Source organism: Strix uralensis, chromosome 5 (assembly GCF_047716275.1).
Source record: "Strix uralensis isolate ZFMK-TIS-50842 chromosome 5, bStrUra1, whole genome shotgun sequence".
In the NCBI taxonomy this organism is placed as follows: domain Eukaryota; kingdom Metazoa; phylum Chordata; class Aves; order Strigiformes; family Strigidae; genus Strix; species Strix uralensis.
In genome coordinates this window covers 22,655,867-22,683,824 of record NC_133976.1, presented here as the reverse complement: position 1 = coordinate 22,683,824, position 27,958 = coordinate 22,655,867, and the positions used below count along the sequence as shown (strand labels likewise).

Below are 27,958 nucleotides of genomic sequence, written 5' to 3'. Positions count from 1 at the left end.
CTTTCTGAAAACTTTTTCTAAAGTTTTATCATCTTTGGTAAAGTAGCTATCCCAAGTATGAGACACAGCATCCCAGTAACAAATTGGAAGCTTTGAACATGACCAAAAATCTTCCAGTAAATGACTGGGAAATGATAGTTTACTGAGTACAGAATATATCACTAGATGTTTGCTGCCCCCTCCCTGGAAGTGTTCAAGGCCAGGTTGGATGGGCTTTGAGCAACCTGCTCTAGTAGAAGGTGACCCCTTTAAGGTTCCTTCCAGCCCAAACCATTCTGTGATTCTATGAACTGGAGATAAACATTTAAGTAATACAGAGAAAGATTCCAATGAAACTTCCTGCTAGTACTGTTCTAGAATTTGTCTTTAAAGGACAGAGCACAAGGATATCTAAAAGGTATTTTAGCCCTGGTTTACTGATGTGTTTACAATCCTGAACTGTCTATACTTGAATATAAAGTATTAAAGTATACCACATTGGCTTGTTTGTGCAGCTACTCTCATCACATCTGTTATGTTCATTTCCCTTGATGCCATGCATTTCGCCTGTTTGTTCTGCAGTTTTTTGACCTGAAAACAGCAAGTGAAGATAAATTCATTTATAACCTTAAGATGACAGGCAACTATCTTCACTAACACTTTTGAAGTTGCTAGGTTTCATTTTCCCATCAAATAACATTATCACATTAAATAGAATATCTACTGTGAAGACAGAAAGATAGAGTAGGAGAAGAAGGTGGTAGGAATTCCCACCTTAAGATTTCTAAAAGTTTGGCTTTGCAGGCTCAGATGAGGATTTTGAAGCCATGGGTGAATAACTTGTTTCCTTCCACAAAAGCTAACATTCACATTCCATACCACTAAGCATGATACCACTTTCAGATTGCAGCACGGGAGAAAACTGCTTGTGGGGAACGTAGTGTTTGCAAGGTTCTGGACCAGATGCCTCAATCATATTACTACTGATCCTAATCCAGTGAAGTGATGAGTGATAAGAGGTTGATTACTCCTTGTACAGGACAGAGGTGTTTGCTGCTTCCCCAGAGCCATGACGTCATGGAAGGACCACAAGACTCATCTAGTCCTGACTACTCCCTTTGCTACTTACCCATGTGGGTACTAGTGACACCTTGAATAGATCAAGGGGAGGATCATACAGCTCTGGGGTAAGCATGAGGTACCCAGGTGATGTTCTCCACCATCCTTCGAGTCAAACAGAAAGGCCCCAGAAGAAGCAGGCATCTTGCAGAACAATAACTGGCTGTGCTGCTGCTCTCACCAGCACAGCTCTGGGTCTGTGTGCAGGAGCTCCTTGATTGCACATTATTAATTGCAAAACTAGAGATGTGTCTGAGTTGTTACCACAGGAGGATAGAACAGCAGCAATATTGTCTGGTGGTCTGTAACAAGTCTCCACCAGAAGGAAGACAACATGGATGAGACTTCTGACAAAACAATGGGCATCAGTGTCCTGATCACAGGTTATGCAGCTTCCATGAGATGTCAGTCATTTACACACCTGTTGCAATTCACCCAGGAAATGTCTAGAATTCCTAGACTTGAGTTGGTGACAGCTTCCTGATGTAAATGGCTGACATACTGATCAGAAATAACACTCTACTAGACTTGTTGCTCATATACAGGAAAGAGAATGTGTCCATATACCAGCTTTTGTTGCAGAGATTGTAACACTAGATGAAGGCTAAGAAGGTAAAGCAGCAAAGTCAGAACTCTGGCCCTTCTAGAGCAAACCTCAGTTTCTGTAAGAAATCACCAGACAAAATCCTCTGGGAAGCTACCATGTGGGGAAAAAGGTGCCCAGGAGAGCTAAGTTGCTTACTGAGAGATCGTAAACAAACCACCCCATTCCACAAGATCATCAGGAATTTCAATAAAAGGCCTGCTTAGCTAAGCTTGTAGCTTATTGATGAGTTTATAAAAAGCTTATTACAAGCGCAAACAAGGACAGGCAAAATATAAAAACACTGCTTGGACAGTTGGACAAAATCAGGAAGGTCAAAGAGATCAAAGTACAGCTGAAGCTAAAATGTGTTAAGAACAGAGTAATAAAAAGGGATTTAGCAAATGTGGTGGTGGAAGAGGGACAGTTCAAGGATCACAGAGGCTCACAGATGGGTAAAAGAAGACAGTTTATTGATGGATGATATGGGAAAGAACTCAAATGTCTTTTCTGCCTCACATGCAGCCCTCCAGACTCTTGTGTAAAGTAACAAGTATGGGAAGGAAATGGAAAAGTAACAGAAGGGGAGGACCATGCTGCAAAATGCTTAGAGACACTACACAGGGTAGATGTCATTCACCACGCTGATATGCTTGTGCACACTGCTGCCTATTATCTACAATAAAAACATAATCAGGACAAGCCAGGGAATGTCTCTGACAGCATGCAAAAGCTAATGTTGCTCCAATTTAAGACAGACAAGGAAGACCCAGGGAACTACAGCTTGTCAGCTTCACCATAGTCCCTGAGAATATCACGGAGCACACCCTTCTGGATTCCATATCCTTCACATGATTGGAAAAAAGGTGACCAGGAATAGCCAACATGGCTAAACCAAGGGGCAGATCTTTCATGACCAACCTGATTTTCCTCTGTAATGAAGAGACTATTACATGGACAAAAGAAAAGCAGTCATTGTAACACTCCTTGACCTCAGCAAGACTTTTGAAATGGTTTACTTATCATATCATTCTTATTTGTAGCCTGAAGACATATTAGCTAGATCAACAGTTAGATGAGTTGAAAAGTGACTGAAATACTGGGCTCAAAGAGTATTAATCAATAGTTTGATACTCAGCTGGAAGCTGGTCAAAAGCTAAGAAACCCAGGGTTGTTGTTGGGACCAATATTATTCAGTATCTTCATCAATGACTAGGATGAGACCAAATAACACCCTCGACAAATTTGCAGACAACACAAAATCAGAAGTCATACCTCAAATGCCTGATGGTACATCTTCAGTTCAGAGGGACCATGAGAAACTTGGCAACAGAACCAACAGAGAGCTCAGTGAGGAGAAGTGGAAAGCTGCACACCTGGGATTGAATAACTGTGTGAACCAAGACAGGCTGAGAACATACTGGCTGAGTAGCAATCCTCAGTAGTAATTTTTAGGATCATGGGTTACTGTGGATGCCAGAACTGTGTATGAGCCAGTATCATATTCTTGTTATGAGCTGGAGAGTATGAGACAGCTTGAATTTTCAGTCTGGTCATGTGGAGGTGAAGAGGCAGTCTAATAGCTCATGATGGCTTAAATCAGAGTTACCAAAAAAAAAAAGACATAAACTCTTCTTTGTAGTCACATATGATATAAGAAGGGGCCACATCCACAAGTTGCAGATGGAAGATTCATACTGTGAATTAGGAAAAAATCTTGAGTGGAAAGGTGGTGAAGCACAGGTTATGCAGAGGCTCCTACCCCAAAACACCTCCCATCCGCCCCCAAGCTGACCTGATTTAGTGGCAGTGACAGTCCTGCTTCAAATAGGAAGGAGGACTAGGTAACTTTCTGAAGTCTTTTCTAAGAAAGATTTTCTTCATATAATTTAACTAGCAGTTAAGAAGCCTGGATAAATCTACTCAGAATATGATAATTACCTTCTATCATAAAATTATTTCCTGCCACAGTGACAGGACTTAAGTATTTACTCAATAGTAGCTATGAAAACTAGTCTAAGGCAAATCTGACAATTCCAATTATAACCATACTGGTTTTTTATAAACACTTTCCAGTTGAGAGGGGAGTATTAGCTTAATAGTATGTCATCGTAAAATCCCCTATCCCCAGGCAGTAAACAAAAACTTCTGTCATCAGAAAGCAGCAGAACATGACTTTGATGCTTTGATAGTCTGCTATACAATTCCTTTCTAAAAATATCTGTTACCAATCTGAATGGTATTCAGCAGTTTAAGGAACAATTACAGAATAGATACCTTACTTCCCTGCTGGGAACATTGTTCAGGTCCATCATCAACAACACAATACTTGGTAGTATTCTGGGTGTTGATAGCTTGTGGTGATTGTAAGACAAGCCTTTCTGGAAATAACACTTCAAATTTAGAGGAAAAAGAGAAAGAGAAATTTGAAAGCCACACAAAGACTTTGCACATTTCGCTGATTAACATTACTGCTGATACATCAGCTTGCTCTGAGTTGCCAAAACTGGTTTATCAGAACTAACATAAAAGTGGTAAAGACTTGTGTGAAGTTCATATGGATTCTTCTACTCAACCATAAAACAGAAACTCAGTGCTTTTTAATAAATTATAGGGTAACACAAAACACTGCCATTTCACTTGCTATTATTACAACAGTATGTTATATACCATCCTTATTGGCTCAAACAATTCACAAAAGTTTGTTTCCACGCCTCTCCCCTGTGATGACCAACAGATGAAATCATTCTGATGACACCTACATTCAGAGTTGGTTTTGAAAAAAAAAAAAAAAATTACAGAAAACTCCCCCAAGAACAAACTGCAATGCATTCTTCTCACTATGCCCTGATGTGAAAGCAATATAAAACTCAGACTCCCCACAAACTCCTCTAGACAGCTTAAGTCAACTGAAGTGTACCTTTTTCACCCAGGTAGACAGCTTGCTCAACTGCCAACTGGCATCGCCTGCTAGTAATCCTGTTATCAGAACATTAATTTGTAGATTAAAGTAGAAGCTTACATCTCCATAAACTACAACAGCATAAACCTACAAGGTATCTGGTATTTTTTACTCTGCACCAGTGCATATAAGAGTTTTATATAAAACCACTTTTTTTTTTTTTAAAAGAAGCACCTACTGAGAAATATGCTGCAGAAGTGCTAATCAACAGTTTTGCTGCAAATAACATTGATACATATATTCTCTAGCTCTTCAATGAGACAAAGGTGGCCTGGTGTTCCAGACTTAGACAGTCTTTCAAGGAAGTTCTCCGCAAAGCTGATTTTACACAGAAGATTAAACAACTGTATATAGATAACATCCCATGAATAAAACAAAAGTATAAAAGGATGGGTGGTTAACAAGGTTAACAATTCTTAACAAGTCAGCAGACTTTTTTTTTTTGCATAGTCTTGCAGCCACATTGATTTTTTTTTTTTTTTTCCTTAAAAAAACCCAAGAAACCCCTCCCCAAACCAAAACACCCCACCTCATCCTCCCCACCATTTCACTGCCTGGCAATGGTGCAATCATTTAGAGAGGCTTAAGACAAGAATTCTTTATACATCGTGACTACAGTTGCAGTCTTTTACCAATAAATGTAGTGGCAAAGGTGTGTTGAGGGTGAAAGAATTGGTAAGATGTTAATTATGTCCTTCTGTCTGTATCCACCAAAACAACCAACTGACAGTCACATATATTTTAATAGTCATTTTACTAGAGGGACAATTAAATGCAGCTTTTTGCAAGCTTATAAAAATACCTGCAATGAACAAATTCCACATCCATGGGTTCCAAGTCATAAGCCTGTTCAAAGTCTGCGTTAAATTTAAGAGTAACATCTTCATTACATATCTGTTGTGAAGATAAAAGTCAGTTTACTGATGGAAGGTTTAGTGCTTTAAACACAAAGAAGCATCTCTGAGAGCACTGACACCCCCCTGCCACCTCCAAACAGAACACCTAGATTTACCTATCAACATATTGCATATCTAGATTATGTTATGAGGGCTTTCAGAGCAGGTAAAGATTATAATCTAGAAAGAATAGAGAAGCCAAAGTCTTCAAAAAATACAATAAAAATACAAAATCACCACTCAGAATGTAGATAAAACAAACCTAGCTTCCCAAAAGTCAGGTTAAACTAGTCTGTAACTCCATGAATTCCCAGCTTCCCCTTCAAAATCTGTGGATCACAGTATTTTCAACAGAAGATACACCCTGCTTACCTCAGTAATATAGGCAACGTACTCTATTATATGCTCAGAGTAGACCTGACTTCTCAGTATCACCTTATCACCTAATTGTAAACAAAGTTAAAAGTTACTGTTACAAGGAATAGTAAAATTCTCACAGCAGCACTTAATTTCCTCCTCTCTGGCATGGTTAAACTAAGAATTTGCAGGATGCTAGATGTTAACTAACTTCAGCAAAGTTGCTGTATCTGAGTACCTGTTCTGAAATGCCATATGCAGTTGTACATTACATTTTAAAAGGCACCTAATATAGACACTATCAGATAACACCTCCTGAAAACAGTATCTTGTATATTACATTATTTGACGTTCTGAATTAAATTTTGTCTACTTTCTCAGTTTTTTATACACTTACTGTCTTTTAAGTTATTATTACATTGCAGAGTTTATCTTTTTCTGAAAGCCCCACCAATTTTTGTACATGAAAAATCCTAAAGTATTGGAACATGCATAAGAACAGACACATGCAATGCTGCTTCAGACAGCAGCCACTGTAAGACTCACACTGAGACACTAACAGTGCAGTTCACCTGTCTAGTAACCTAGATTAATAACTTTGTGTTCAAGTATGTGAGAGACTTCTTTAAACAAATGAATAAGCAATGGAGTCTGTATTGTACTGAAAATATTGATAAATATGCTGTTTGGCTTTATCTCACATTAATTACTACCTGTAACCAGGCGAGGTCTGCCCTCTTCCACTCCTGGCACTTCCAACACTAACAAATTCCCATTCCTTTTCAAAGTAACCCCACTCATGTTAAAGTCTTTGATCTCCATTTCTGCATGGATCTCTTCAAGCCACAAGAGAGTAGAAAAGTTTGCTTTATAATTATCTAGATTAAGATGCTGAAAACCAAGAAAAGTATACATTATTGTAATTTTTACACTAAGATATGGAACCCACTATTCTTAACATTATACAAAACACCTCCTAAGACAGACTGCACAGCAACTGGGTTGCCAATTAAGGCACCTAACACACGTATCTATACACTAGCTACTATTTTAAACTCCCCCAGCAGTTAAAGCAGAATTAGTATAGTCCTTGGCACTTAGATGCAATAGCCAGTCAGATAAAGAGTTAACTAAGTCTCTCCCTCCTACAATGGCAGTTTCAACATCTGAATTCAGGGGCAGCCTACAAACTGAATTCTGTGCTCAGCAATCCCAGAAATCATAAAATCTAAGTGAACTGGGCAGAGATGGGTGAAGAGATAAGAGTCATGTCAGTCTTGGCCCTGGCTGATGATTACACAACTTATGGCAGACTCAAAGAACCTGAACCTTCTCCCTTGGAGCTTTCTCCCATCTCACTCTCAAGGTATTCTCCAACAGCACAAAGCTCTATCTAAACAATGACTGATAGCACAGAATGCTTTCTATTTGGTATCTTCCCACTCAAATACAAGGCAAATGAGCAGTGCGTTGTGGAGCAGACTTCAATCACCAGTACCAGACACAACTTAAGGTGTGATTAAAAAAAGTTACTGTTAATGGCAGGCTTTCAGTATAAAATTATTTCAAACAGTACAGAGTTTTATCCTCTTTGAGAGAGGATTGCTAACCTGCTGTCTTAACACTGTGATCTCAGATTTTGTGTGAGCTGTTTAGAAAGCAAACAGTATAGCCTTTTACATTTTTGAAAAATTAAGTAACAGCCTCAGTTTAAGTCCTTAAAAAGTTAGGGGGAAAAAAAGTGAGTTGCAGCAATGTCCTACCAGAAATCAGGACAAAGTTTTGGAGAAGTAATCACTAATATTCTTCTTAGACTTCAGGGGGGTTTTGTTTGTTTTTGTTTTATTTTTTTTTTTTTTTAACATATTCCAAAGTCACTATACTTGCAGGAAGAATTTCAAGAAGCCGTAGTGAATTAAGTTTGAAGATTTTAAAAAGAAGTGTTGAACAACGAGAAAAGAATCCTCTGGTATAACTTAAGAATTTCTGCTTTCATTTGCTATGAAACAACTTCTGGACTACTGTTTTGACATCCCCCAAAACCCTTTCCAATGATGCCTAAAAAGTGAGAGTGAAGAGGAATCTTTGTTAGGGTTCTGTAATATCCCTCCCCCCCTGCCTCCCAGTATACTTCTACTCCCTCTTCAGTTTTTCACATTTACTCTTTGGCACTCTTGTAAGCTAGAATTCTGTGACATATTGAAACCCACAAAAGTTACTGGGTACAGACTAAAGTCTTAAGTCTACTTGGTAACAGTATTAAAACATCTTCTTTTACACTAAGGGCTACATATTTTTGCTAAATTAAGGCCAGCTTGAAGAAACACACATAAAATATATTTTCTTATATAAACGTATACTTGCATACCTCTGCTAGGAGAGGCTGAAAGGTCAGTATGTCTAAGTTCTGCTCCACACATTTTCTTAGCTCATCTGGTACGGTATAATGCGGGAGAAAGCTTGGCAACTTTCTGTGATTTCTAAAACAAAAAATGTATGACATACCATTTAGCTTTCTCAAATTACCTATGTGAAAAACAGCTAGTTAACATGCCACATCATCAAGGCTATAAAACCAACACACACATGACAGACACAATGATTCATTCAAAGTGACAATTGAGAAGTCTGCTATACTGAGAAGATAGAGAAGTGTTCCAGTTACAGATTATTTGAAAGCACTGGGTGTCTGCTTTTTCAGTTTAGGGGTATTTTTATAACTAATCAAATACTGTAAATATAATAGAAGCTTATTTGCAAAAGAAAAGTTCTGAATGAAAGATGGGAAACATTTATCAGATACAGATGTCTAAGTTGCTTGAGGAGTTAAGAAGCTAACTCTCAGAAAGCTATTTCCAATTTTCCATCTTTTTTCCTACTAACACAATTGTTACTTGTAAATTACTATGCAACAGTATTTCATCTTGTTTATCACATTATATAGTAGAAAGAGCTCCTGCTTGACAGATCTACAAAGAAATCAAGCAGTCATTACTGAAACTATTTCTTCTATCAGTAATGTCCACAATTATCTTGTTTATAACATACTTATATAAACATGTACAGACTCTCACAGTTTCACATTTTCTTTGTCAGCATTACAGAACAGATACAGCAATACCAAATAAAGCAGTATTAGGTAAGTGGTTTTTTTTTCTCTGATTGACAGTACCTCCTGTATTTAGGGGCAATCACTGTTGTCTTCCTTGGCTGAGGTTCTGCAGTAATTTTAGGCTTTCTTGGAGAAAATGGTTCCACAGGTGCTATTAGTAATTCTTCTTCATTTGTTACAGTGGCTTCAATGTAGCGTCCAACAGTAAAGTCAGAAAAACCAAGCAACAGGAGTTCTTTACTGTACCCAGGATTTCTTCAAGTAAGCAGAAGTTATGTTCTTAAAACCATCATGTTCACACTTTATTTCCCCCAGCCGTAAGTATTTTTTAAAATAAAACTGTAGATTCTCATTTCAGTAACATGTAAGAACTGCTAACTTGAGGTAATTCCTCATACTCCCCACCCTGAATTCAATCCAGGTATCATGAATAATTGGGGGAGAGGAAAAGAGTAAAAATCTCAAAACCCCAATTCCATTAAAAGCTTGGGTAAAGAGTAAAATCCCTCCCCTCAACATACTAGGTACAGAATTAATACTTCTGTCACAAGAAATATCTTGGAATTACTATTAGTGAAAAAGATTAGCCAAACATTTCTAGAAGAACTTGTAGCATATACCTTCACTGTTTGTAGCAACAGCTTTCCTCCACCTTGCTTAAGGCTACTCAGAACCGAACCCTAACTGTAAACACATCAAGTGGAGAAAGTAGGAAAGCTCCTTTATTTCTGAAATATGCACTTTATATGTGTAAATGGTGCTTGAGGAGTGACAGAGGAGTAATAAAAAAAAAAGAGGGAACAGTTTCTTCAGACTGGTTTCTAAGGACCTTAAGACAAAAGATCTAACAGACACCATCTGCTCTGAAATCCCTTAAGGAACTCATCCTAGCACTACCCAGAGCCCAATTCTCTCCTCAGCACTAACTAGAGTCCAACACTGTTACCATGTGCCTGAAATAAATGCATCCCTGAAGGATTCCAGCTTACTACTTCTTTGGCAGGGGTACCACTTTTTCATGTCAACTGTCACTACCTTCTCAGGTTGAAGCTATAACCTGGTATTCTCTGATACACAAACTCTGTGCAGACACTGAACTGTCCAGATTTATGGTCTAAATTTGCAGTCTCTATGGTCTCTGCAGTGGCCGGCAAGCGCTTGTTACCTTCATGCTGCAGCCTCCTATGGAATTTCGTGTGGATTGTTCTATATTATTAGAAGATTCTCAGACTTTGTGGCATTTAGATCTACAGTGAAATCTAAATTGTTCTTTCTACCCATCTTTTACCACAAAGGCAGGCCATGCCTGCAGCTTATCTTTCAAATTGCAGCTAAATCATCCTCCTAAGAAAATTTCTATCCCTTGTCTCACTATTTCAAATCTTAATAGAAGTAGTGTGAAAGTTAATGCAGTGTTACTTTGATGAATGAAACCATTTGACTTTTTTTCCCCTGTCCAAGTTTTAAATTATAATCATAAGAATCAATGGTAGTGGTACACATTTGTAGAGCTACAGCTAGAAGTAACTGGAAAGTACATGAAAATAAGCTTTCCATCATGAGCTTCCTACTTGAATTCTGAAAGAGTTCACACAAAGCCACTTTTTATTCTTAACTAAATCCACAAAATATTTTCTACAGTATTTCAAGTACTTTGTTTTTCAAGAGTTTTCTAAGATCTGCAAACCACTTCCTCTATAAGTTACACCTTTAAGGAAGAACGTTCTTTTCTTTTTTATTTCAGCATACATAACCCGCATTGAATATCACACAACAGGGAAGTCTGAGATCAAGTCATGTAGCAACATGAATATGATGTCAGGGTACTCAGACTGGAAGAAACATATCAGACATAACACAAAAATTCCCAGGAAATCTACACTAGCTCTAGTGCTCATGGAGCAATGGGTTTCCTGAAAAGAATATAACCAGCTGTAGTCATTATCTTCACCTTACTATGCTTTTTTAAGAGAAGTTATCTACTCCCACTGTATTTTCTTTCAACAAAAATCAGAATCAAGCATTAAAATGCTAACTACTTTCAAGGTCTAATATAGGTTTCCACATCATTTGCTAATATGTACTGGCTTGCTTTATTGTACACCAGAGAGAATTCTGCCCAGAATAAGGGAACTATTATGAGAATATTCAGAGAATAAGGGAACTATTAAGAGATAAAGAAGTCATTATTCAACTCTACTCAGCGTTTGTCAGGCCACACCTGGAATACTGTGTTCAGTTTTGGTTCCCGCTATACAAAAAAGCTGTGGACAGGTTGGAGAGGGTCCAGAGAAGGGCCGCAAAGATGGCCAAAGGACTGGGAAGCCTGTCATATGAGGAAAGACTGAGAGAATTGGGTTTGTTCAGCCTTGAGAAGAGAAGGCTTAGGGAAGACCTTATCACTATGTTCCAGTATTTAAAGTGTGGCTACAAAGAGGATGGAGACTCCCTTTTTACAAGGAGTCACACAGAAAAGATGAGGGGTAGCGGGTACAAGTTAATCCTGGGGAGATTCCGACTGGACACAGGAGGAAAGTTTTTCCACAATGAGAACAATCAGCCACTGGAATAATCTCCCCAGGGAAGTGGTGGATTCCCCAACATTGGACACTTAAGATTCAGCTGGACAGGGTGCTGGGCCATCTTGTCTGGACCGTGCTTTTGCCAAGAAAGGTTGGGCCAGATGGTCCTTGAGGTCCCTTCCAACCTGGTATTCTATGATTCTATGAAGTCAATTTTTATGACTTGTTTCCATTGTAACAGTCAGAACCAATGAAAATAAATACTTACACAGCTGTGCATATGATCACTATGAATGTTTTTCCACCTGGTGGTATGACAATTTCTCCAGTAATACTGGCATGCTTTATTGGTTGTTCCACATGTCTTTGCTCATTTTCTCTATTATGCAGATATTCATCTTTCAGCAAGGAAGAGTTTTCTTTTGTCCTTGATAAGTTTGTATCCTGAGAATTAATTTCTTCTGTAGTAAACAGATTACAATAAATTCTGTTACCATAATTGCTATGGCTAGCATAGGCAAGTCTTCTCAAACAAACCTAGAGGTTGTCTGAGGAGTTAACACTCAGTATTCAAATGTTAACATTTCACTGTACCTGGAATGACTCCCTTCTTCATAATGGATGTGTTATTCAATGACTCATATGTTGTTCCTCCACGGTCGTTATATGAATTAATTGCAGCTTTTGAAACATCTTCTTGATTTATTGGAAAAGATGACAGATACACTTCTGGACTGTTCTCAGAGTTTTGAGGAATCTGAAAACTGAATTGCTTGTCTTTCACCCATCCAGCTAATCTGCAGCTGATTAAGGACTGTGGTACACTCCCTTTATTCCTAGAAGTAGTTATGTAATTAATTACATAATTAAATTCATAGTTAATGTTCTTGGGAAGCTTAATTTTACCTAGAGTCAAATACAGCTGTCTGTAGCAGGTTAGTTTGCCATTATTTCATAACTGCTGTTAGAAAGAAATTGCACTGCTGCTTCTAACTCAAGAGGACTAGAACCTCTGCTAAATGTTAATATTTCTAGGTCATATCAACTACCATATGAAACATACAGAAATACTGTGTATAAAAAAAGCTATGGTAACTTAAAATTTATGATTGGGTAACTAACTCTTAGGAAAGAGCTCATAACAAATAGAGGATATTCAGGTGTGACTTCATTTGAGCCTCTATGCCCAGATGTGGAAAAAACCCCAACCAAACCAGAAAACAAGAGAAAAACACCAAACCAAAGCCACCCTCAAGTATACACTGACATATTTTTTAACCCAGATGCTGGAGAACTAACAAACAAAAAAATAAACAATTAAGAAAAAAAAATCCGGTCTGCTTTTAACACATGAGTATGCAACAGTCCTCTCGTTCTAAAATTTGAAGATGGCAGCATATCTGCAGTTTAAATCAGACACACAAGTAAAAGCATTTACTTTAATCCTCACTCCAGAAAGGATTTTAAGACTGAAAAGAGACATAGGACTGGGAGTCTCAAAGCACTATCTACAAGATATATGCTCAATAAAAAGACTGTCCTAAAGACATCAAATTCAATATGAAATTCTCTTTAATTCTATAGTATTTGGGGGTTACTTGAAGACCATGAACCACAAGGCTCAACTGTGAGAGATTTCTGTGTTAAAGACAGGTTTACAGACAACGGAGTGATGGAAAGTAAGAAAGCTTAGAACAATCAGAAAGGCTTACTCTATCCAAATGATCATTCTGTTAGATTCCCCCCGCTTCAGAGTTCCAAAATTAGTCATTCTTGATACTTCCAACCCTCCTTTGTCTCCCATTAAGTTTTCATAAGGCTCATCCAGATTGACTCCATTAGAGTGAGATTGTCTGTAAAAATAATTTTAGCTAGTGATTTCGAAACATAGACTCAGCAAATATTTTTTATTCAGTGTTAAGTTTAAGAATCACTATATCAGAGCGCAGTCACAGCATTTAGAGAGTAACAGCTGAGAGGGTTCACTTTTTCTCAGTTATTTATACTTCCAATGGGACTACCTTTACTAATTTAAGCAGCAAATTAAAAACAACAAGCCTTTTGTCAGCAGCACAATAAACCAGCATAAAACTTCGGATACAAGGTTAAAATGGTTAAGGAGCTAGTTAATCTTTGCTGAAGTGCTGAATCAAATCGTGACTGGAGCTGTTACGGATCTCTTCGTGAGCTGAACCAAGACACCACAAAAAGCAGCTCCTTAGTGAGTCCTGGATTAGCACTGGAGCTCAAGAGGTAAAATAACTACACTGGAAGTGTTTCAACATGTACCCCAAGCTCTTAAGTCTTCTGCTTACTGCTACAATCTCAAAGCAGCAAACTGAAGAAGAAATTGAAAAACACTGAAAACCAAGAAGCACTCTTAAAAACCACCATCACACATACTACTGATGAAAAATGCCTATGAAACCGAAGTCCCATGTTCTTCCCTGTCTGAGACAGTGACCATAACTCTAACCTCTCAGTCTCAGCTGCCTGTAGAAACCATTAAAAAAATTGTTTCTATTCCATGATTAAGAAACTATTCAGTTACATAAATTGGCACTAAAAATCACATGGAAATTTTTCAAATAATTTCACCAATATTTACACACCCTAAGTATTCCTTAGTTATCTAATACAATAAAGTAGAAAATGACTGCATCTGTTCTTTATCAGCTATACCAATTTACTAGCAAAGCCCACTAGATGTCTCCCATTGCAGCTTAAGCTACCTCAATTTTTTGATACGGTAGGAAATACACCAAAACTGAGAAAACCACCCTAAGCTCTACTTTTGTAACTTGGCTTTAGTAAGAATTTTTTGTATAAAATCCATCATTAAAAATAGGTCCAACTGAAAAAATAAGCAAATTGTACTGTTGTGCAAGGAGATGTAAACACTTCAAGCTCCATCTAGGTACAGTTTAAATCTATTATATCCATTATCTCCAGTGAAAACCATTCTTCATAGTTCTTTTGAAGATACATGTACTGCTGTATTTCCTAGAGATTGAACAAGGCAAGTTCTCCCAAAGACTATGTTTGAGAGGTATCTGAACATCTGTTCTGCTCTCCTTTGGACTTTCCAATTGGTTGACAGCTTATTTTTGACTTGCAGAATCAGATTCTGTAATCCTACCAAGGCCTTGTTAGCACTGAGAGTGACAGATTTTACAGGTAATAGCCCTATTTATATACATCTGGGCAGTTTTTATTTCTGTTTTTCACAGGACAGACACTTGAACTCACAAATCAAATTCCAGACCTTTGCTGCAGAACTTGACTGGCTAGCTGTTGCCCATTCTACATTTGTGTAGTTGATTATTTCACAAAATTTTGCTTTTTCTCCATACTGAACATCATCTACTTTTTTCAACTTTTTCTGCAATCTGTCCAGATCCTTCTCACACCACATATGTCATCTGACATGCCTGCAGAACCTTCCAGTTTGATATTTGCAAGCCTAATGAATCTAGTATCGAGATCATTAAGCTATTCCACTTAGGACAGATATCTGAAGAATCACTACAGCTTAAGCAAAATGGATTAAAGAAACATCCATTTTACATCAGTTTTGCTGAGAATGGTTTTCAAATTGTAAAGATCTCACTAGAAGAGCACAGAATAGAGGAAACACGAGGTAAGAGCATGAGCTTGGCATTTTTCTAACAAAATCATACAGAATTCCTTCCTTGGCTAGCAATATCCCTGAGCTCAGCTCCTACTAGTTTTACTTCTGTAGTAAGCATAGATATCCTCACCTTCTGGAAAGGAAGGTGAAAAAGCAAGGACCAAAATATACCACACTCTGATCTTACTAATGATCTATCATGCCTTCTAGTCAACTAGTGAAGAATTCACAATACTTCTCACTTAATAGATCCAACAAAATTTAAGATGTGAAATTACAATTCATCTCTAGTAGTTAAGAGTGGAAAGTGAATGAAAGAATTAATATTACCTATCCAGGCTGACTGGCACCAAGCAGAGAGCTCTCCAAATATAACATGACTGATTGCTCTCCACCACAACTGTGTTCACTAGATCATGTCTACAAGGTGAATAGCCATCAGGAAGTCTCAATGAATCCAAAGTGAAAAATATACTCTCATCTACTGTACCACTTCTTCCACAGATGCTGGAAATGCGAACCTGTAACAGTTTGTTATTCAGTGTTACTTGATATTATCTGCTTAAGATAACAAGCATACTACCATTGCATAATTTTTTCCTGCAACAGCCATTTTAGCATCAACAGAGCTGCATTCTGAAGTTTGTTATTCATACAGCTCTAACCTAGAATCTCTGTGCTTGTCTTTAGATTTAAAAGATAAGCATTAGGTTCCACCTAAGTGCATACTACAGTACACACGTTACCTGTCTTGTGACTTACCAACTTACCTAATTTATAGTTCAATACTAGCAGTCACAAGAGAAGAAATTTTTTCCTATACTTGACATGCAGTTATTATTCAATATATACAGTTAAAGCAAATACAATAAAATATAAACCTAATATATGTATTCCTAGAGGGAACAAATATTTTCATCATCATTAAAATAAAAAAGGGGGAATGGTTGATTTTAAGTCAAAACACTTGGATAAATTAAAGTTAACATAATACATTCCAGTCATTACTACTTTAAAAAAGTTTGAAAATCCACACATCCTCATTGCAACCAGTGTAACTGAAGCAACAATAAACATCCAAATCAGCAATTGATAGCCAGGAAATAAGTTTCTTCTCGTTCTAACCAAAATGTGTATGCTTTTTCAAAAAGCTTTGTTATTTTAGAAGTAATCCTCGAAATGGATGAGTTGATACGTTGTATCTTTTAATTAAAGATGTGTTATAGAAGATCTACCAATATTAGCAACTTAAAACCACCTACAAAATCTCCCTTCACACAAAATTCCTCTTGACAAAAACAATGTGCAGAACATTTACCTTGTCTACTCGCTTATATCTCAAAGGCTTTACAGCAACTGCTTCACTGTTCCACGTTGTTGGGTTAATAAAATATTTTGCTTGCACCCAGTCACCTTCACAAGGTTTGAAACCTATGTAAAACAGAACATTTGTCAAGTTTAATTGCTACTGATGACATTTGTATTACTCCCATACAGAACTAGTTTCAGTTAAATAAAATGACCAGCCAGAACACTGCATTATTGAGATCCACCAAGTTCAGACTTCTCTTTGCAGTTCTTCCCCCAGTAGGTTATGACAAACTACGTAAGAGATGCTAGTAGAAAACTACATTTGCTTACGTGAAATCCATGCTTACGTGACTGCATGCAAGTTACACTCAGTGAGAATGAAAGGTAGCTTTCTTCACCCAAATGCCTGTTTGTTTCACTCCATACACTGTATTAGAACTTATTTGGGATGTTGACTGCGAGTTTATCAGAAGATATTTCTATTGTACATATAAAAAAGTTAAGAAAGAGCAAACAAGAAAGGCCCTACACACCGTCACAGACATCTTCCATTGCAAAAAAAGTATTCTGATTAATATAGCCACCATCCTTAGAGAGAGAGGTAATACTGCCAATTAATATTTTCATATTTAGTTCAGAAGCATCACAAGCAGAATTGGAGTCTTCCCACGTATTCTGGACAGCATCTACCTGTTAATACAAAAAACCACAACATTCAAACAGCTGATACTCACAATTATATGTTAAACATATTACTACAATAAATATCAGAGTTTCAACTGCTTATGGAAGTCAAACTCCTTATTAGACAATTCTATACTCACTGTATATGAACTTGTTCATTTTTGTACACAAAAACCATGAGTAGCAAACAGCCAGTAACTTCTCTTTTAAGTCTGCTGTATGCTGCAACACTGACAACTACTGTAATTACATGTTGATTTGTCCAATCTTTCTCATGCTTCCCATGCTTTAGATCTACTTCAGAATTGTCTTCATATTGACAAGAGGACTCCTCCCCAGCAATCTGATTGTACACAAGTGGATCTAGAACATCACTATTTCAGAAAGCAAAAAAAAATGTTTTCAAGATGCTATTTATAAACACCATATGTATTTCAGACTGCCCCTGTTATTCTTTAACACTTTGACTAAAAAACCCTAAAGAGCTGCTTCTTATAGACTCTCCATATCACCACCTCAAGTGTAAGTTTACTCTTTTAAACAGCCCTCTGCAGAACACAAGCTACAAACTGTTGATGTGCAGAAACCATTTTTCCACCACAGCTATTTTTGGGTAAGATATAGCATCTCTGGTCTTAATTACTAGAGCTCCTAAAACTGCAAGTGCTCTTCCTTGGTGCCAAAGGGCCACCACCATCACAGGTTCAGAAGTCTCCACTCTGCAGTTCAAACACTTGTTCTTCAGAGCTTCCCTGCTCTCTACAAGGACTGTCAGGGCCAGTAACAATGTCCATACCACTGGACAGAAGCACATATGACCACTGAGCAAGAACTGCTGACTCCAAATGGTATGTAGAGAAACTATTTAGGCTTATGAGGATAAGGTTGTAGGAAAGCATGAAGAAAGTGTGCAAGGTATCTCTGCAGTGATTAAACAAATACAATGAATGAAATGCCCATGGACAACTTTTTCCATGAACTGTAATGTAAATGTACAAGTCAGATCATTAAATTAACAGCTTATTTCAGAAAGCTAAGTATTCGTAAATTCACAACCAGAATAAAGAAACTGAGCGGAAAACTAGAATAATGCAGACAAGAGTGTAACTAAAAGCCACAACTGGATAGAAGAGGAAAAAAATTAGCTGTAGTGTTTTTACTTCCACACAAATATTAGAAACTCTGAAAAGTATTTTCTTCATGTATAACATGAAAAAATTAATACACTGACAAAAGGCTCTGTACAGTGCCATCTTTCTCTTATAGATCAGCATTTGTGCACAGATGGAAAACAGCCCTATAGTCACACCCTTCAAAATATTACGAAGAATTCTACACTTGTTAAATGCTATTGCTACCTGTGTGGTGCACTTCTTGGAGGCACAATTTTCACAAAGAACTCCCCTCAAACATTACAGAGTAAACCACAAATCAAGTTAGTCTTCTAGTATTTTTATTTTCTGTCTATTCATACTTGAGAAGTCACATTTCTAGTCAACTTCATTTTATCAGACACAGTACAGTTACTGCCAATTCAACCCTTAAAGGAAAAAAATTCTCAGAGGTATGCATTTATTTTAAGCTCAAGTTCAGCCTCTAGGGAGGAGCTTGTTATGTGCAACTCATTATCTCACACAGAGAACTTGTCTTCCCCATTAGCCTGGTGTACATCTCATGGACTATTATCATGTTCAGATGAAAAGCATATTTATTATTGACAAATAATGATTAAAAAAGGCTTTCAGCAGGCATTCAGCATCTTTGCATTGGTTTCCTATTTATAGGTTAATTAGATAAAGAGCTTTTCCTAAGATTAACAGCTATAGTGGCTGAAGTTAGAGCTTTGAATCCTAGTCAGATTTTCAAGTTTGAGGCCAAAAAGTTGAGAAATATAATAAACCAAAGTAACTTTCTAGACTAACACCTGTACTAACGTGTTTTACAGGAGGCAACTCTTTCTCATGGCAAAGACAAACCTTCATCCACACAGTCATACTCAGAGGAAGACCGTTACAGTGAGGGGAACTGTACTGGACTAAACTGTTCATGTGGTCACTCACAACGCAGCCCACGATGGTATCTGGTCATCCTTTACAGAGACTCGACTGGCCTTAAGTGCAGCTCTTCAAAACCTAAGTATCACCAACAGGCAGTGTTACAATTTCTATCATACTTCCAGTTATAGATGTGTATATGAGCTTTATGTACATACAACACATGCCCTCCAAAACATGCATCCTTCTCCCAGTCTTAATTAGATGTTTTATGCAGCAATGAGCCTCCAGCAGTTACATGTCCTGCACATCACAGATACATGTAGACGCCTCTGCACATGTACATGACCCCCTGGATTTTCAAGTGCTCAGTAGTTTGAGTAAGCCTGACCTTCAGACACCTGGAAAATTAAAACATATGGATCAAATCCTCAAATTCCAGGGGGAATAGGGAGCAAGAAAGAGTACACCACACAACCTTGCTTTCCATAGACATGTCAATGCCTCTGCTGATATTCAGGGCCTTACTTAAAAGCCATGAAAGTCTTTTCCCAAAGAGTGCACAGAAAATCCAGTGAAGCTTCAACTGCTCAAGTTTATCATCAAGAGAAGAGCCATGACTACAGAAAAGAAATATAAATAAGAAGTAATTCCATGGTGACAGATGAAAGTATTTTTAAAGGTATGCCTCTACTTAGCATTAGTATGAACAGGTTCAGGACTGGTCAACAGACTAATTCTGAAAAGTGTCCACTACATCACCACAGAGATACTAGCAGCCTCAGTTATTAACTATAATTCACTCCATTAATATATATGCCACTTGGTATCAACAGAATTACTGAATGTGTCAAAATAGTACAAACTCACTTCCCTATGACAACTGGTTGTGTCTGGACACTGCTGGCAGCTGACTAAAATGTCTCTTAAGTACCGAAATCAGGATGGTGCATAACAGAAAGGCATGAAGAATCAAAAACACTGTATGCTAGTGAATGCAGGATTTTGACCTCCTTTCCCCAGTTTATGTATCACTTGCTAATTTAACACAGTAATGACAAATTCTTCAATCTGGTAAGTTACGCTCTTATTAAACCTGCGTATCAGAACTCTACTACTAAGATTACTAGAAACATTAGAATACTTTGGCTAATCATTACCTTCTTATTATCTGAAACATGATCTCTGAAGCCACCACGGTTGTTGATTTTATTCTTTAGAGACAGTATGAGCTGATAAGATGCTTAATCATAAAACATCCCTTTACTAGGAAACTCAAGTTAACTTTTAAACTAGTTACACTGTGATTTCCTCTGTACAAGTAGCTTAAGCTTTGGCTCGGACTTTTGGTCAGGGTGAGTTTATTACATGAAGTACACCAGTCTAGTGCTGTACTTCAAGTGTAATGCAGCTAAACCAAGCAGATACAAGCCAAGAAGATGGATTCTCTACTACACAGTTATCAACTGCTTCTGCACTGCTGCCAGTCTTCGAAGCACCATTATTTACATAATATCTAAATGGAGAAGGGCCACTTGACTCAGCTTCTTCACTAGATTATCCCAGGCACCTGAGAGTGGACCCCATATGATTATAACTTTACTGTAAAGCTATGACAATGTATAATCAAGCTTGAAGTAGGTTTGCAAATAAAGTCTTAAGCAAGAAAGCTACTGAAATCTCCATTTTTATAACTCGACACGACATTAAGTTGTGATTTTTTACAACAGGAAGTTTTGAAATTTACGTTCTTATCCATTTCTGTGTAAAAAAGTAAAACTTGCAGCCCCTGTTTTTATTTTCTTATCCATTCATATAACAGTGACATAAAATTGACTTTGAAGCTCAAAAGAAGTTAATACACAGAGATTTGAACTAGGTATGATTAAACAAATTCTAATGCAATTATCTCAACCAACAGTTTCATATTCACTACATCTAGACCTATACTCAAAGAATCATTATTAAAGGAACAACATTTTAAAGAAGATTGAATAAACTATAATAAAAAACCAAAACAATTTAGCCCCACTAGGTGAAGGGCTGGCAATTTCTCTTTTTTTGTAAAGTTCGAGAGGCTAAAACTATAGTAACCTCCAAAAGAAAGTCTCAAGGGATTTACAGAGAAAGTGAGGCTACTATTTATCTTCACCTCTTACCTTAATGGCCTTCAAGCCACCTGATGTTTTATCCTCTTCAACAGTGGCAGTAACTTCCTGTCCAACAGTCAACAGCATATTTTTCTTAACAGCATCCTTTGTGAAGATTATCATGTCATCTATCATCCCATAATCATGGCAAAGTCTTGTCACTACTCCTTGTACCGTTTTTAATTCTTTATCACCTGCATCCAGAGGAAAAGTGTTGACATAAGAACAAATCACTTGTTTATAGAACTATGCAACAAGTAATGAATGCAATCAAACCTGCTATTCCTTCTATGAAAATGTCATTCTCTTGTTCAACTAAAAATACAGTTGCCAACTAATTAGTTTCACATTTAAATCTTGAAGTCTTATGGCAAGTTATGGTTTCAACCAATTAAGAAAGCTAGTTAAATAAAAACTACATTGTAAAACCAACATTCTTTAAGCTGCATGAAAAAAATTATGAGTTGGAAGGGACCCATAAGGATCATCAGGTCCAACTCCCAGCTCCTCTAGACTCCCAGACTACCTGAAACTGAACCATATGACTAAGAGCATCAACCAGACACTCCTTAAACTCTGGCCGGCTTGGTGCCGTGACCACTTCCCTAGGGAGCCTGTTCCAGTGACTGACCACCCTCCCAGTGAAGAGCCTTTTCCCAATGTCCCATCTGAACTTCCCCTGACTCAGTCTCATTCCATTTCCTTGTGTCCTATCACTGGTCCCCAGAGAGAGAAGAGCAGCACATCCCCCTCCACTGCCCCACTTAAGGAAGTTGTAAACTTCGACGAGGTCACCCCTCAGCCTTCTCTTCTCCAAGCTGAACAAACCAAGTGGCCTCAGCCGCTTCTCATAAGTCTTGCCCTTGAGACCTTCCACCATCTTGGGACACCCTCCTCTGGACACACTCTAATAGTTTGATGTCCTTCTTATACCAAGGCACTCAAAACTGCACACAGTACTCGAGGTGGGGCCTCACCAGTGCAGTGTAGAGTGGGACAATCACCTCCCTCGACCGTCTAGCTGTGCTGTGCTTGATGCACCCCAGGACACAGTTGTCCCTTTTTGCTGCCAGGGCACACTGTTGACTGATATTCAGCTTGCCATCAACCCAAACCCCCAGATCTCCTTCTGTGGGGCTGCTCTCCAGCCTCTCATCTCCCAATTTGTATGTATAACCATAGAATCATTTACATTGGAAAAGACCTTTAAGATCATCAAGTTCAACCATAAACCTAACACTACCAAGTCCCACCAAACCATGTCGCTAAGTACCACATCTACACATCTTTTAAATACTTTCAGGGATGGGGACTCAACCACTTCCCTGGGAAGACTGTTCCAATGCTTGACAAACCTTTCAGTGAAGAAATTTTTCCTAATATCCAATCTAAACTTCCCTAGTGCAACTTGAGGCCATTTTCTCTTGTCCTATCACCTGTTACATGGGAGAAGAGACCGACACCAACCTCGCTACAACCTCCTTTCAGGTAGTTGCAGAGACTGCTAAGGCCTGCGCTGAGAATCTTTTCTCCAGGCTAAACAACTCCAGTTCCCTCAGCCACTCCTCATAAGACTTGCACTCTAGACTTCACCAGCTTCGTTGCCCTTCTTTGGGACACGCTGCAGCACCTCAATGTTTTTCTCGCAGTGAGGAGTCCAAAAGTGAACACAGTACTTGAGGTGCCACCTCCCCAGTGCCAAGTACACTGGGACAATCAACTCCTAGTCCTGCTGGCCATGCTATTTCTGATGCAAGCCAGGATACCATTGGCCTTCTTGGCCACCTGGGCACACTGCTGGCTCATGTTCAGCCGGCTGTCAATCAACACCCCCAGGTCCCTCTCTGACTGGCAGCTCTCCAGCCACTCCTCCCCAAGCCTGTAGCGCTGCTGGGGGTTGTTGTGGCCGAAGTGCAGCACCTGGCATTTGGCCTTATTGAAACTCACACAGCTGGCCTTAGCCCATCGCTTCAGCCTGTCCAAATCCCTCTGCAGAGCCTCCCTACCCTCGAGCAGATCAACACTCCCACCCAACTTGGTGTCAGCTGCAAACTTAATGAGGGTGCACTCGATTCCCTCATCTAGATCATCAATAAAGATGTTAAATAGGAGTGGCCCCAAAACCGAGCCCTGGGGGACACCACTCATGACCGGCCACCAACCGGATTTAACTCCATTCACCACAAGTCTTTGGGCCCGGCCATCCAGCCAGTTTTTAACCCAGCAGAGCATATGCCCATCCAAGCCATGAGCAGCCAGTTTCGCCAGGAGAATGCTGTGGGAAATGGTGTCAAAGGCCTTACTAAAGTCAAGGTAAACAACATCCACAGCCTTTCCCTCATCCAATAAGCAAGTCGCCCTGTCGTAGAAGGAGATCAGGTTTGTCAGGCAGGACCTGCCTTTCATAAACCCATGCTGACTGGGCCTGATCATCTGGTTGTCCCACACTTGTATGATGGTACTCAGGATGAGCTGCTCCATCAGTTTCCTGGGCACCGAAGTCAAGCTGACAGGCCTGTAATTTCCTGGATCATCCTTCTGACCCTTCTTATATATGGGCATCACATTGGCCAGTTTCCAATCTGTCAGGACCTCCCCGGTCAGCCAGGACTGCCGGTAAATGATGGAAAGTGGCTTGGCGAGCACCCCAGCCAGCTCCCACCCTCAGGTGTATCCCATCCGGTTCCATAGACTTGTGTATGTCTATGTGATACAGTAGGTCACTGACTGTCTCCTCCTGGATTGTTGGGAGGTTGTTCTCCCAGTCTCTGTCTTCTGGCTGAGGAGGCTGGATTCCCTCAGTACAACTAGTCTTGCTATTAAAGACTGAGGCAAAGAAGGCATTAAGCATCTCAGCCTTTTCCTCATCACTCGTCGCCATGTTTCCTCCCCGGTCTAGCAGGGGATGGAGGCTCTCCTGGTCTTTCTTTTTCTGTTGACATACTTATAGAAACATTTCTTGTTATCTTTGCTGAAGCCAGATTAATTTCTAGCTGGGCTTTAGACCTCCTGATTTCCACCCTGCATAGCCTCACAGCATCTTTGTAATCATTGTGAGTCACCAGCCCCTTCTTCCAAAGGCCGTAAACTCTCCTTTTCTCCCTGAGTTGCAGCCAAAGCTCCCTGTTCAGCCAGGGTGGCCTTCTCTAGCAGCAGCTTCTCTTACACCACCTGGGGACAGCCTGCTCCTGAGCCATTAACAATTCCTTCTTAAAGGGTGTCCAGCCTTCCTGGACCCCTATTCCCTTCAGGACTGTCTCCCAAGGGATTCTGTCAAGAAGGTGTCTAAACAAGTTAAAGTCAGCCCTTTGGAAGTCCAGGATGTCAGTTCTGCTGCCCCCTCTCCTGGCCTCTCTATGAATAGAGAACTCTTATTTCATGATTGCTGTGCCCTAGTTGGCCTCCAACTGCCACATCATCCACCAGTCCTTCTCTGTTCACAAAGAGGAGGTCCAGCAGGGCACCTTTTCTGGTCGGTTCACTCACCAGCTGTGTCAGGAAGTTATCTGCCACACATTCCAGGAATCTCCGGGACTGGTCCCGCTCTGCTGTGTTGTATTTCCAGCAGATGTCTGGGAAGTTAAAGTCTCTCACAAGAACAAGGGCAAGCGATCGTGAGATTTCTCCTAAATGCCTATAGAACATTTCATCTACCTTTCCGTCCTGGTTGGGTGGCCTATAGTAGACTCCCACTACAACATCTGCCCTGTTGGCCTTCCCCCTGATTCTAACACAAAGACACTCCACCCTGTCTTCACTACACTTGTGCTCAAGGCAATCATAACAGTCCCTAACATACAGTGCCACCCCACCACCTCTGCTTCCTTGTCTGTCCCTTCTAAAGAGCTTGTAGCCATCAACTGGCGCACTCCAGTCATGGGAGACATCCCACCATGTTTCTGTGATAGCCACTACATCGTAATTTTCCTGTTGCATCATGGCTTCAAGCTCCTCCTGTTTGCTACCCACACTGTGTGCGTTGGTATACATGCACTTCAGATGGGCTGATGTCCCCAGCACCTTTTCGCATTTAGAGATCCTAAGTCTGGCCTGACCTTTCACAGGTGTTACCACGGTTACTGATCCATCAATATCCCTTGCATTTTTGTTGCGCTGCATGTCTCCATTCCTTGCCTCCACTGGGATAGCAGGGTGAGGGTCATCACTGGCACAACAGCCCACAAACTGTGGTAATCTACCCTGGGGCTTATGTCTGGAAGTTCCAGTTTTGTCCCCTTCCCCCTTCAAATCTAGTTTAAAGCTCCGTCAATGAGCCCAGCTAACTCCTGCCCCAAGATCCTTTTCCCCCTCTGGGACAGGTGCATGCCATCTGATGCCATAAGGTCTGGCATCCTGTATACTAACCCATGATTGAAAAATTCAAAGCCCTGATGGTAACACCAGTCTCAGAGCCACAAGATCCCTCTGTGGAGCCTTCCTACCCTCAGGCAAATCAACTCTCTTGCCCAACTTGGTGTCATCTGCAAACTTACTGAGGGTGCACTCAATTCCCTCATCCAGATCACTGATAAATATATTAAGCAGACCTGGTGCCAATACTGAGCCCTGGGGAACACCACTTGCGACGGGCCACCAGCTGGATTTAACTCCATTCAAAACCACTCTTTGGGTCCGGCCATCCAGCCAATCTTTTACCCAGCAAGGAGTACACCTGTCCACGCCATGAGCACCAGTTTCTCCAGGAGAATGCTGTGGGAAATGGTGTCAAAGGCTTTACTAAAGTCTAGGCAGACAATATCCACAGCCTTTCCCTCATCCACTAAGCAGGTCACCTTGTCATAGAAGGAGATCAGGTTAGTCAAGCAGGACCTGCCTTTCATAAACCTATGCTGACTGGGCCTGATCACCTGGTTGTCCTGTACTTGCTGTGTGATAACACTCAAGATGATCTGCTCCATAACGTTCCCCAGCACTGAGGTCAGACTGACAGGCCTGTAGTTCCCTAGATCCTCCTGCTGTCCCTTCTTGTAGATGGGCATCACATTTGCTAACCTCCAGTCAACTGGGACCTCCCTGGTTAGCCAGGACTGCTGACAGATGATTGAAAGTGGCTTGATGAACACTTCTGTCAGCTCCCTCAGTACCCTTGGGTGGATCCCATAGACTTGTGTGTGTCTTAAGTGGTGTAGCAGGTTGCCAACCATTTCCCCTTGGATTACAGTGGCTTCATTCGGCTCCCTGTCACTGTCTTCCAGCTCAGGGGGGCTGAGTACGCCAACAACAACTGGTCTTACTATTAAAGACTGAGGTGAAGAAGGCATTAAGTTTCTCAGCCTTTTCCACATCCTTTGTCACTGTTTCCCCCACCACAGCCAATAAAGGATGGAAATTCTCCTTAGTCTGCCTTTTGTTGCCAACATATTTTTTATTGTCTTTTATGGCAGTAGCCAGATTTAAGTTCTAGTTGGGCTTTGGACCTTCTAATTTTCTCCCTGCATAACATCACAACATCCTTGTAGTCCTCCTGAGTTGCCTGCCCCTTCTTCTGAAGGTCATAAACTCTTATTTTTATCCTTAGTTCCAGCCAAAGCTCTCTGTTCAGCCAAGCCAGGATTACCCCATTCAGGTGCAGAATCCAGCACCCAAGTACATATAATATGTATATTGTTGGAAAACTTGAGATAAAAAATACCTGCAGGCAAAACTACTTCTCCCAAAAGCTCCGGGCCAACAACTATTTTCAAGTTTTTCCAGAGCAAAAGAAAGTACTCAATATTGTTTGCATGGGGAATCCAATACATTTAAGATGTCTATTCTGAAAAGCAGGAAAAGTAAACAAGTGATATAAGTTAATCCTTCAAATTTGTTTATATAATATTACAATTAATACACTTCTGAACCGAGATGTGGTGATGTTTCTCTGGAGACCTAGGAGTTTGATGTCTTTTGGATTAGAAGTAGTATCAACTTATATTACACAAACTTTCACAAAACAGCACTGCACTACAACTTCAGGCTTAAAGTTGGACTGAAGTATGCTGGTTTAGATTTCTAACACATTATTGGCTACACTCAAAATCAAGACCATAATACAGTAAGTAATCTTTTTTGTTTTCTTTATTCATAAATATGAAAAAGTACTTTTTGCTACATTGAATAATGCTACTAAAATTGTCTTAAATGTACACTATTTTGGAGCCTCAAAACATCAAAGCTAATCACACCTACAGTCCAAGAAAAATGAAGTTTTAAGATAGTAGTGCAAGGGAAAGCCCAAAGCATCCATCACCCACCACCACAATGCTCCTCTTACACCTCACTCCATACACTAAGCAGCAACAGTTACCTGACCTACTCCAGGAGCATAACAAAAAAACACTGCTTGGTACATTCTCATGTGCTCTGTAGTCAAAGAAAGGTGTCTTCTTTTCCCAATTTCCTTTTAAAGGAAACAGGTCTATCAGCCCCACTCACATGGGAAAAGAGGCCACGAACGTCCTCAGGGCTCTGAAGCTACACACAGGCCCTGCAAACCCACAGTAGGCCCAGGAGCTCCTACCTGCGGTCGCCCATCCCTCATCCTCTCCTTCCTCATCATCTGCACGTCTCCAGAAGTAGGAGATCACCTTAGAAAAGAGGCCGAGCATCCTGCAGCAGCCCTCAACACACCCTCTCCTCAGCGCGCGCTCCTACAGCT

At 39.7% G+C, this 27,958-nt stretch overlaps 1 protein-coding gene across 2 annotated transcripts in view; it reads right to left on the bottom strand.

Annotated features, from left to right (window-relative positions):
• MOV10L1 (Mov10 like RNA helicase 1) overlaps positions 1-27,908 on the bottom strand; it is a 39,369-nt gene extending 11,461 nt beyond the window's left edge. The window contains exons 1-16 of one of the 2 annotated variants that reach the window (XM_074869332.1): positions 27,821-27,908; positions 21,310-21,494; positions 17,006-17,162; positions 16,480-16,592; positions 15,492-15,682; positions 13,243-13,383; positions 12,125-12,366; positions 11,799-11,991; positions 9,069-9,263; positions 8,265-8,376; positions 6,610-6,787; positions 5,912-5,982; positions 5,446-5,537; positions 4,602-4,660; positions 3,959-4,074; positions 474-570 (exon numbers count right to left, since the gene is read on the bottom strand). In XM_074869332.1, coding sequence (XP_074725433.1) covers positions 474-570; positions 3,959-4,074; positions 4,602-4,660; positions 5,446-5,537; positions 5,912-5,982; positions 6,610-6,787; positions 8,265-8,376; positions 9,069-9,263; positions 11,799-11,991; positions 12,125-12,366; positions 13,243-13,383; positions 15,492-15,682; positions 16,480-16,592; positions 17,006-17,162; positions 21,310-21,494; positions 27,821-27,908 — 2,230 coding nt within the window. The remainder of the gene's footprint in view (positions 1-473; positions 571-3,958; positions 4,075-4,601; positions 4,661-5,445; positions 5,538-5,911; positions 5,983-6,609; positions 6,788-8,264; positions 8,377-9,068; positions 9,264-11,798; positions 11,992-12,124; positions 12,367-13,242; positions 13,384-15,491; positions 15,683-16,479; positions 16,593-17,005; positions 17,163-21,309; positions 21,495-27,820) is intronic. The other variant, XM_074869333.1, reaches the window with a different exon arrangement.
• Positions 27,909-27,958: the final 50 nt, after the last annotated feature.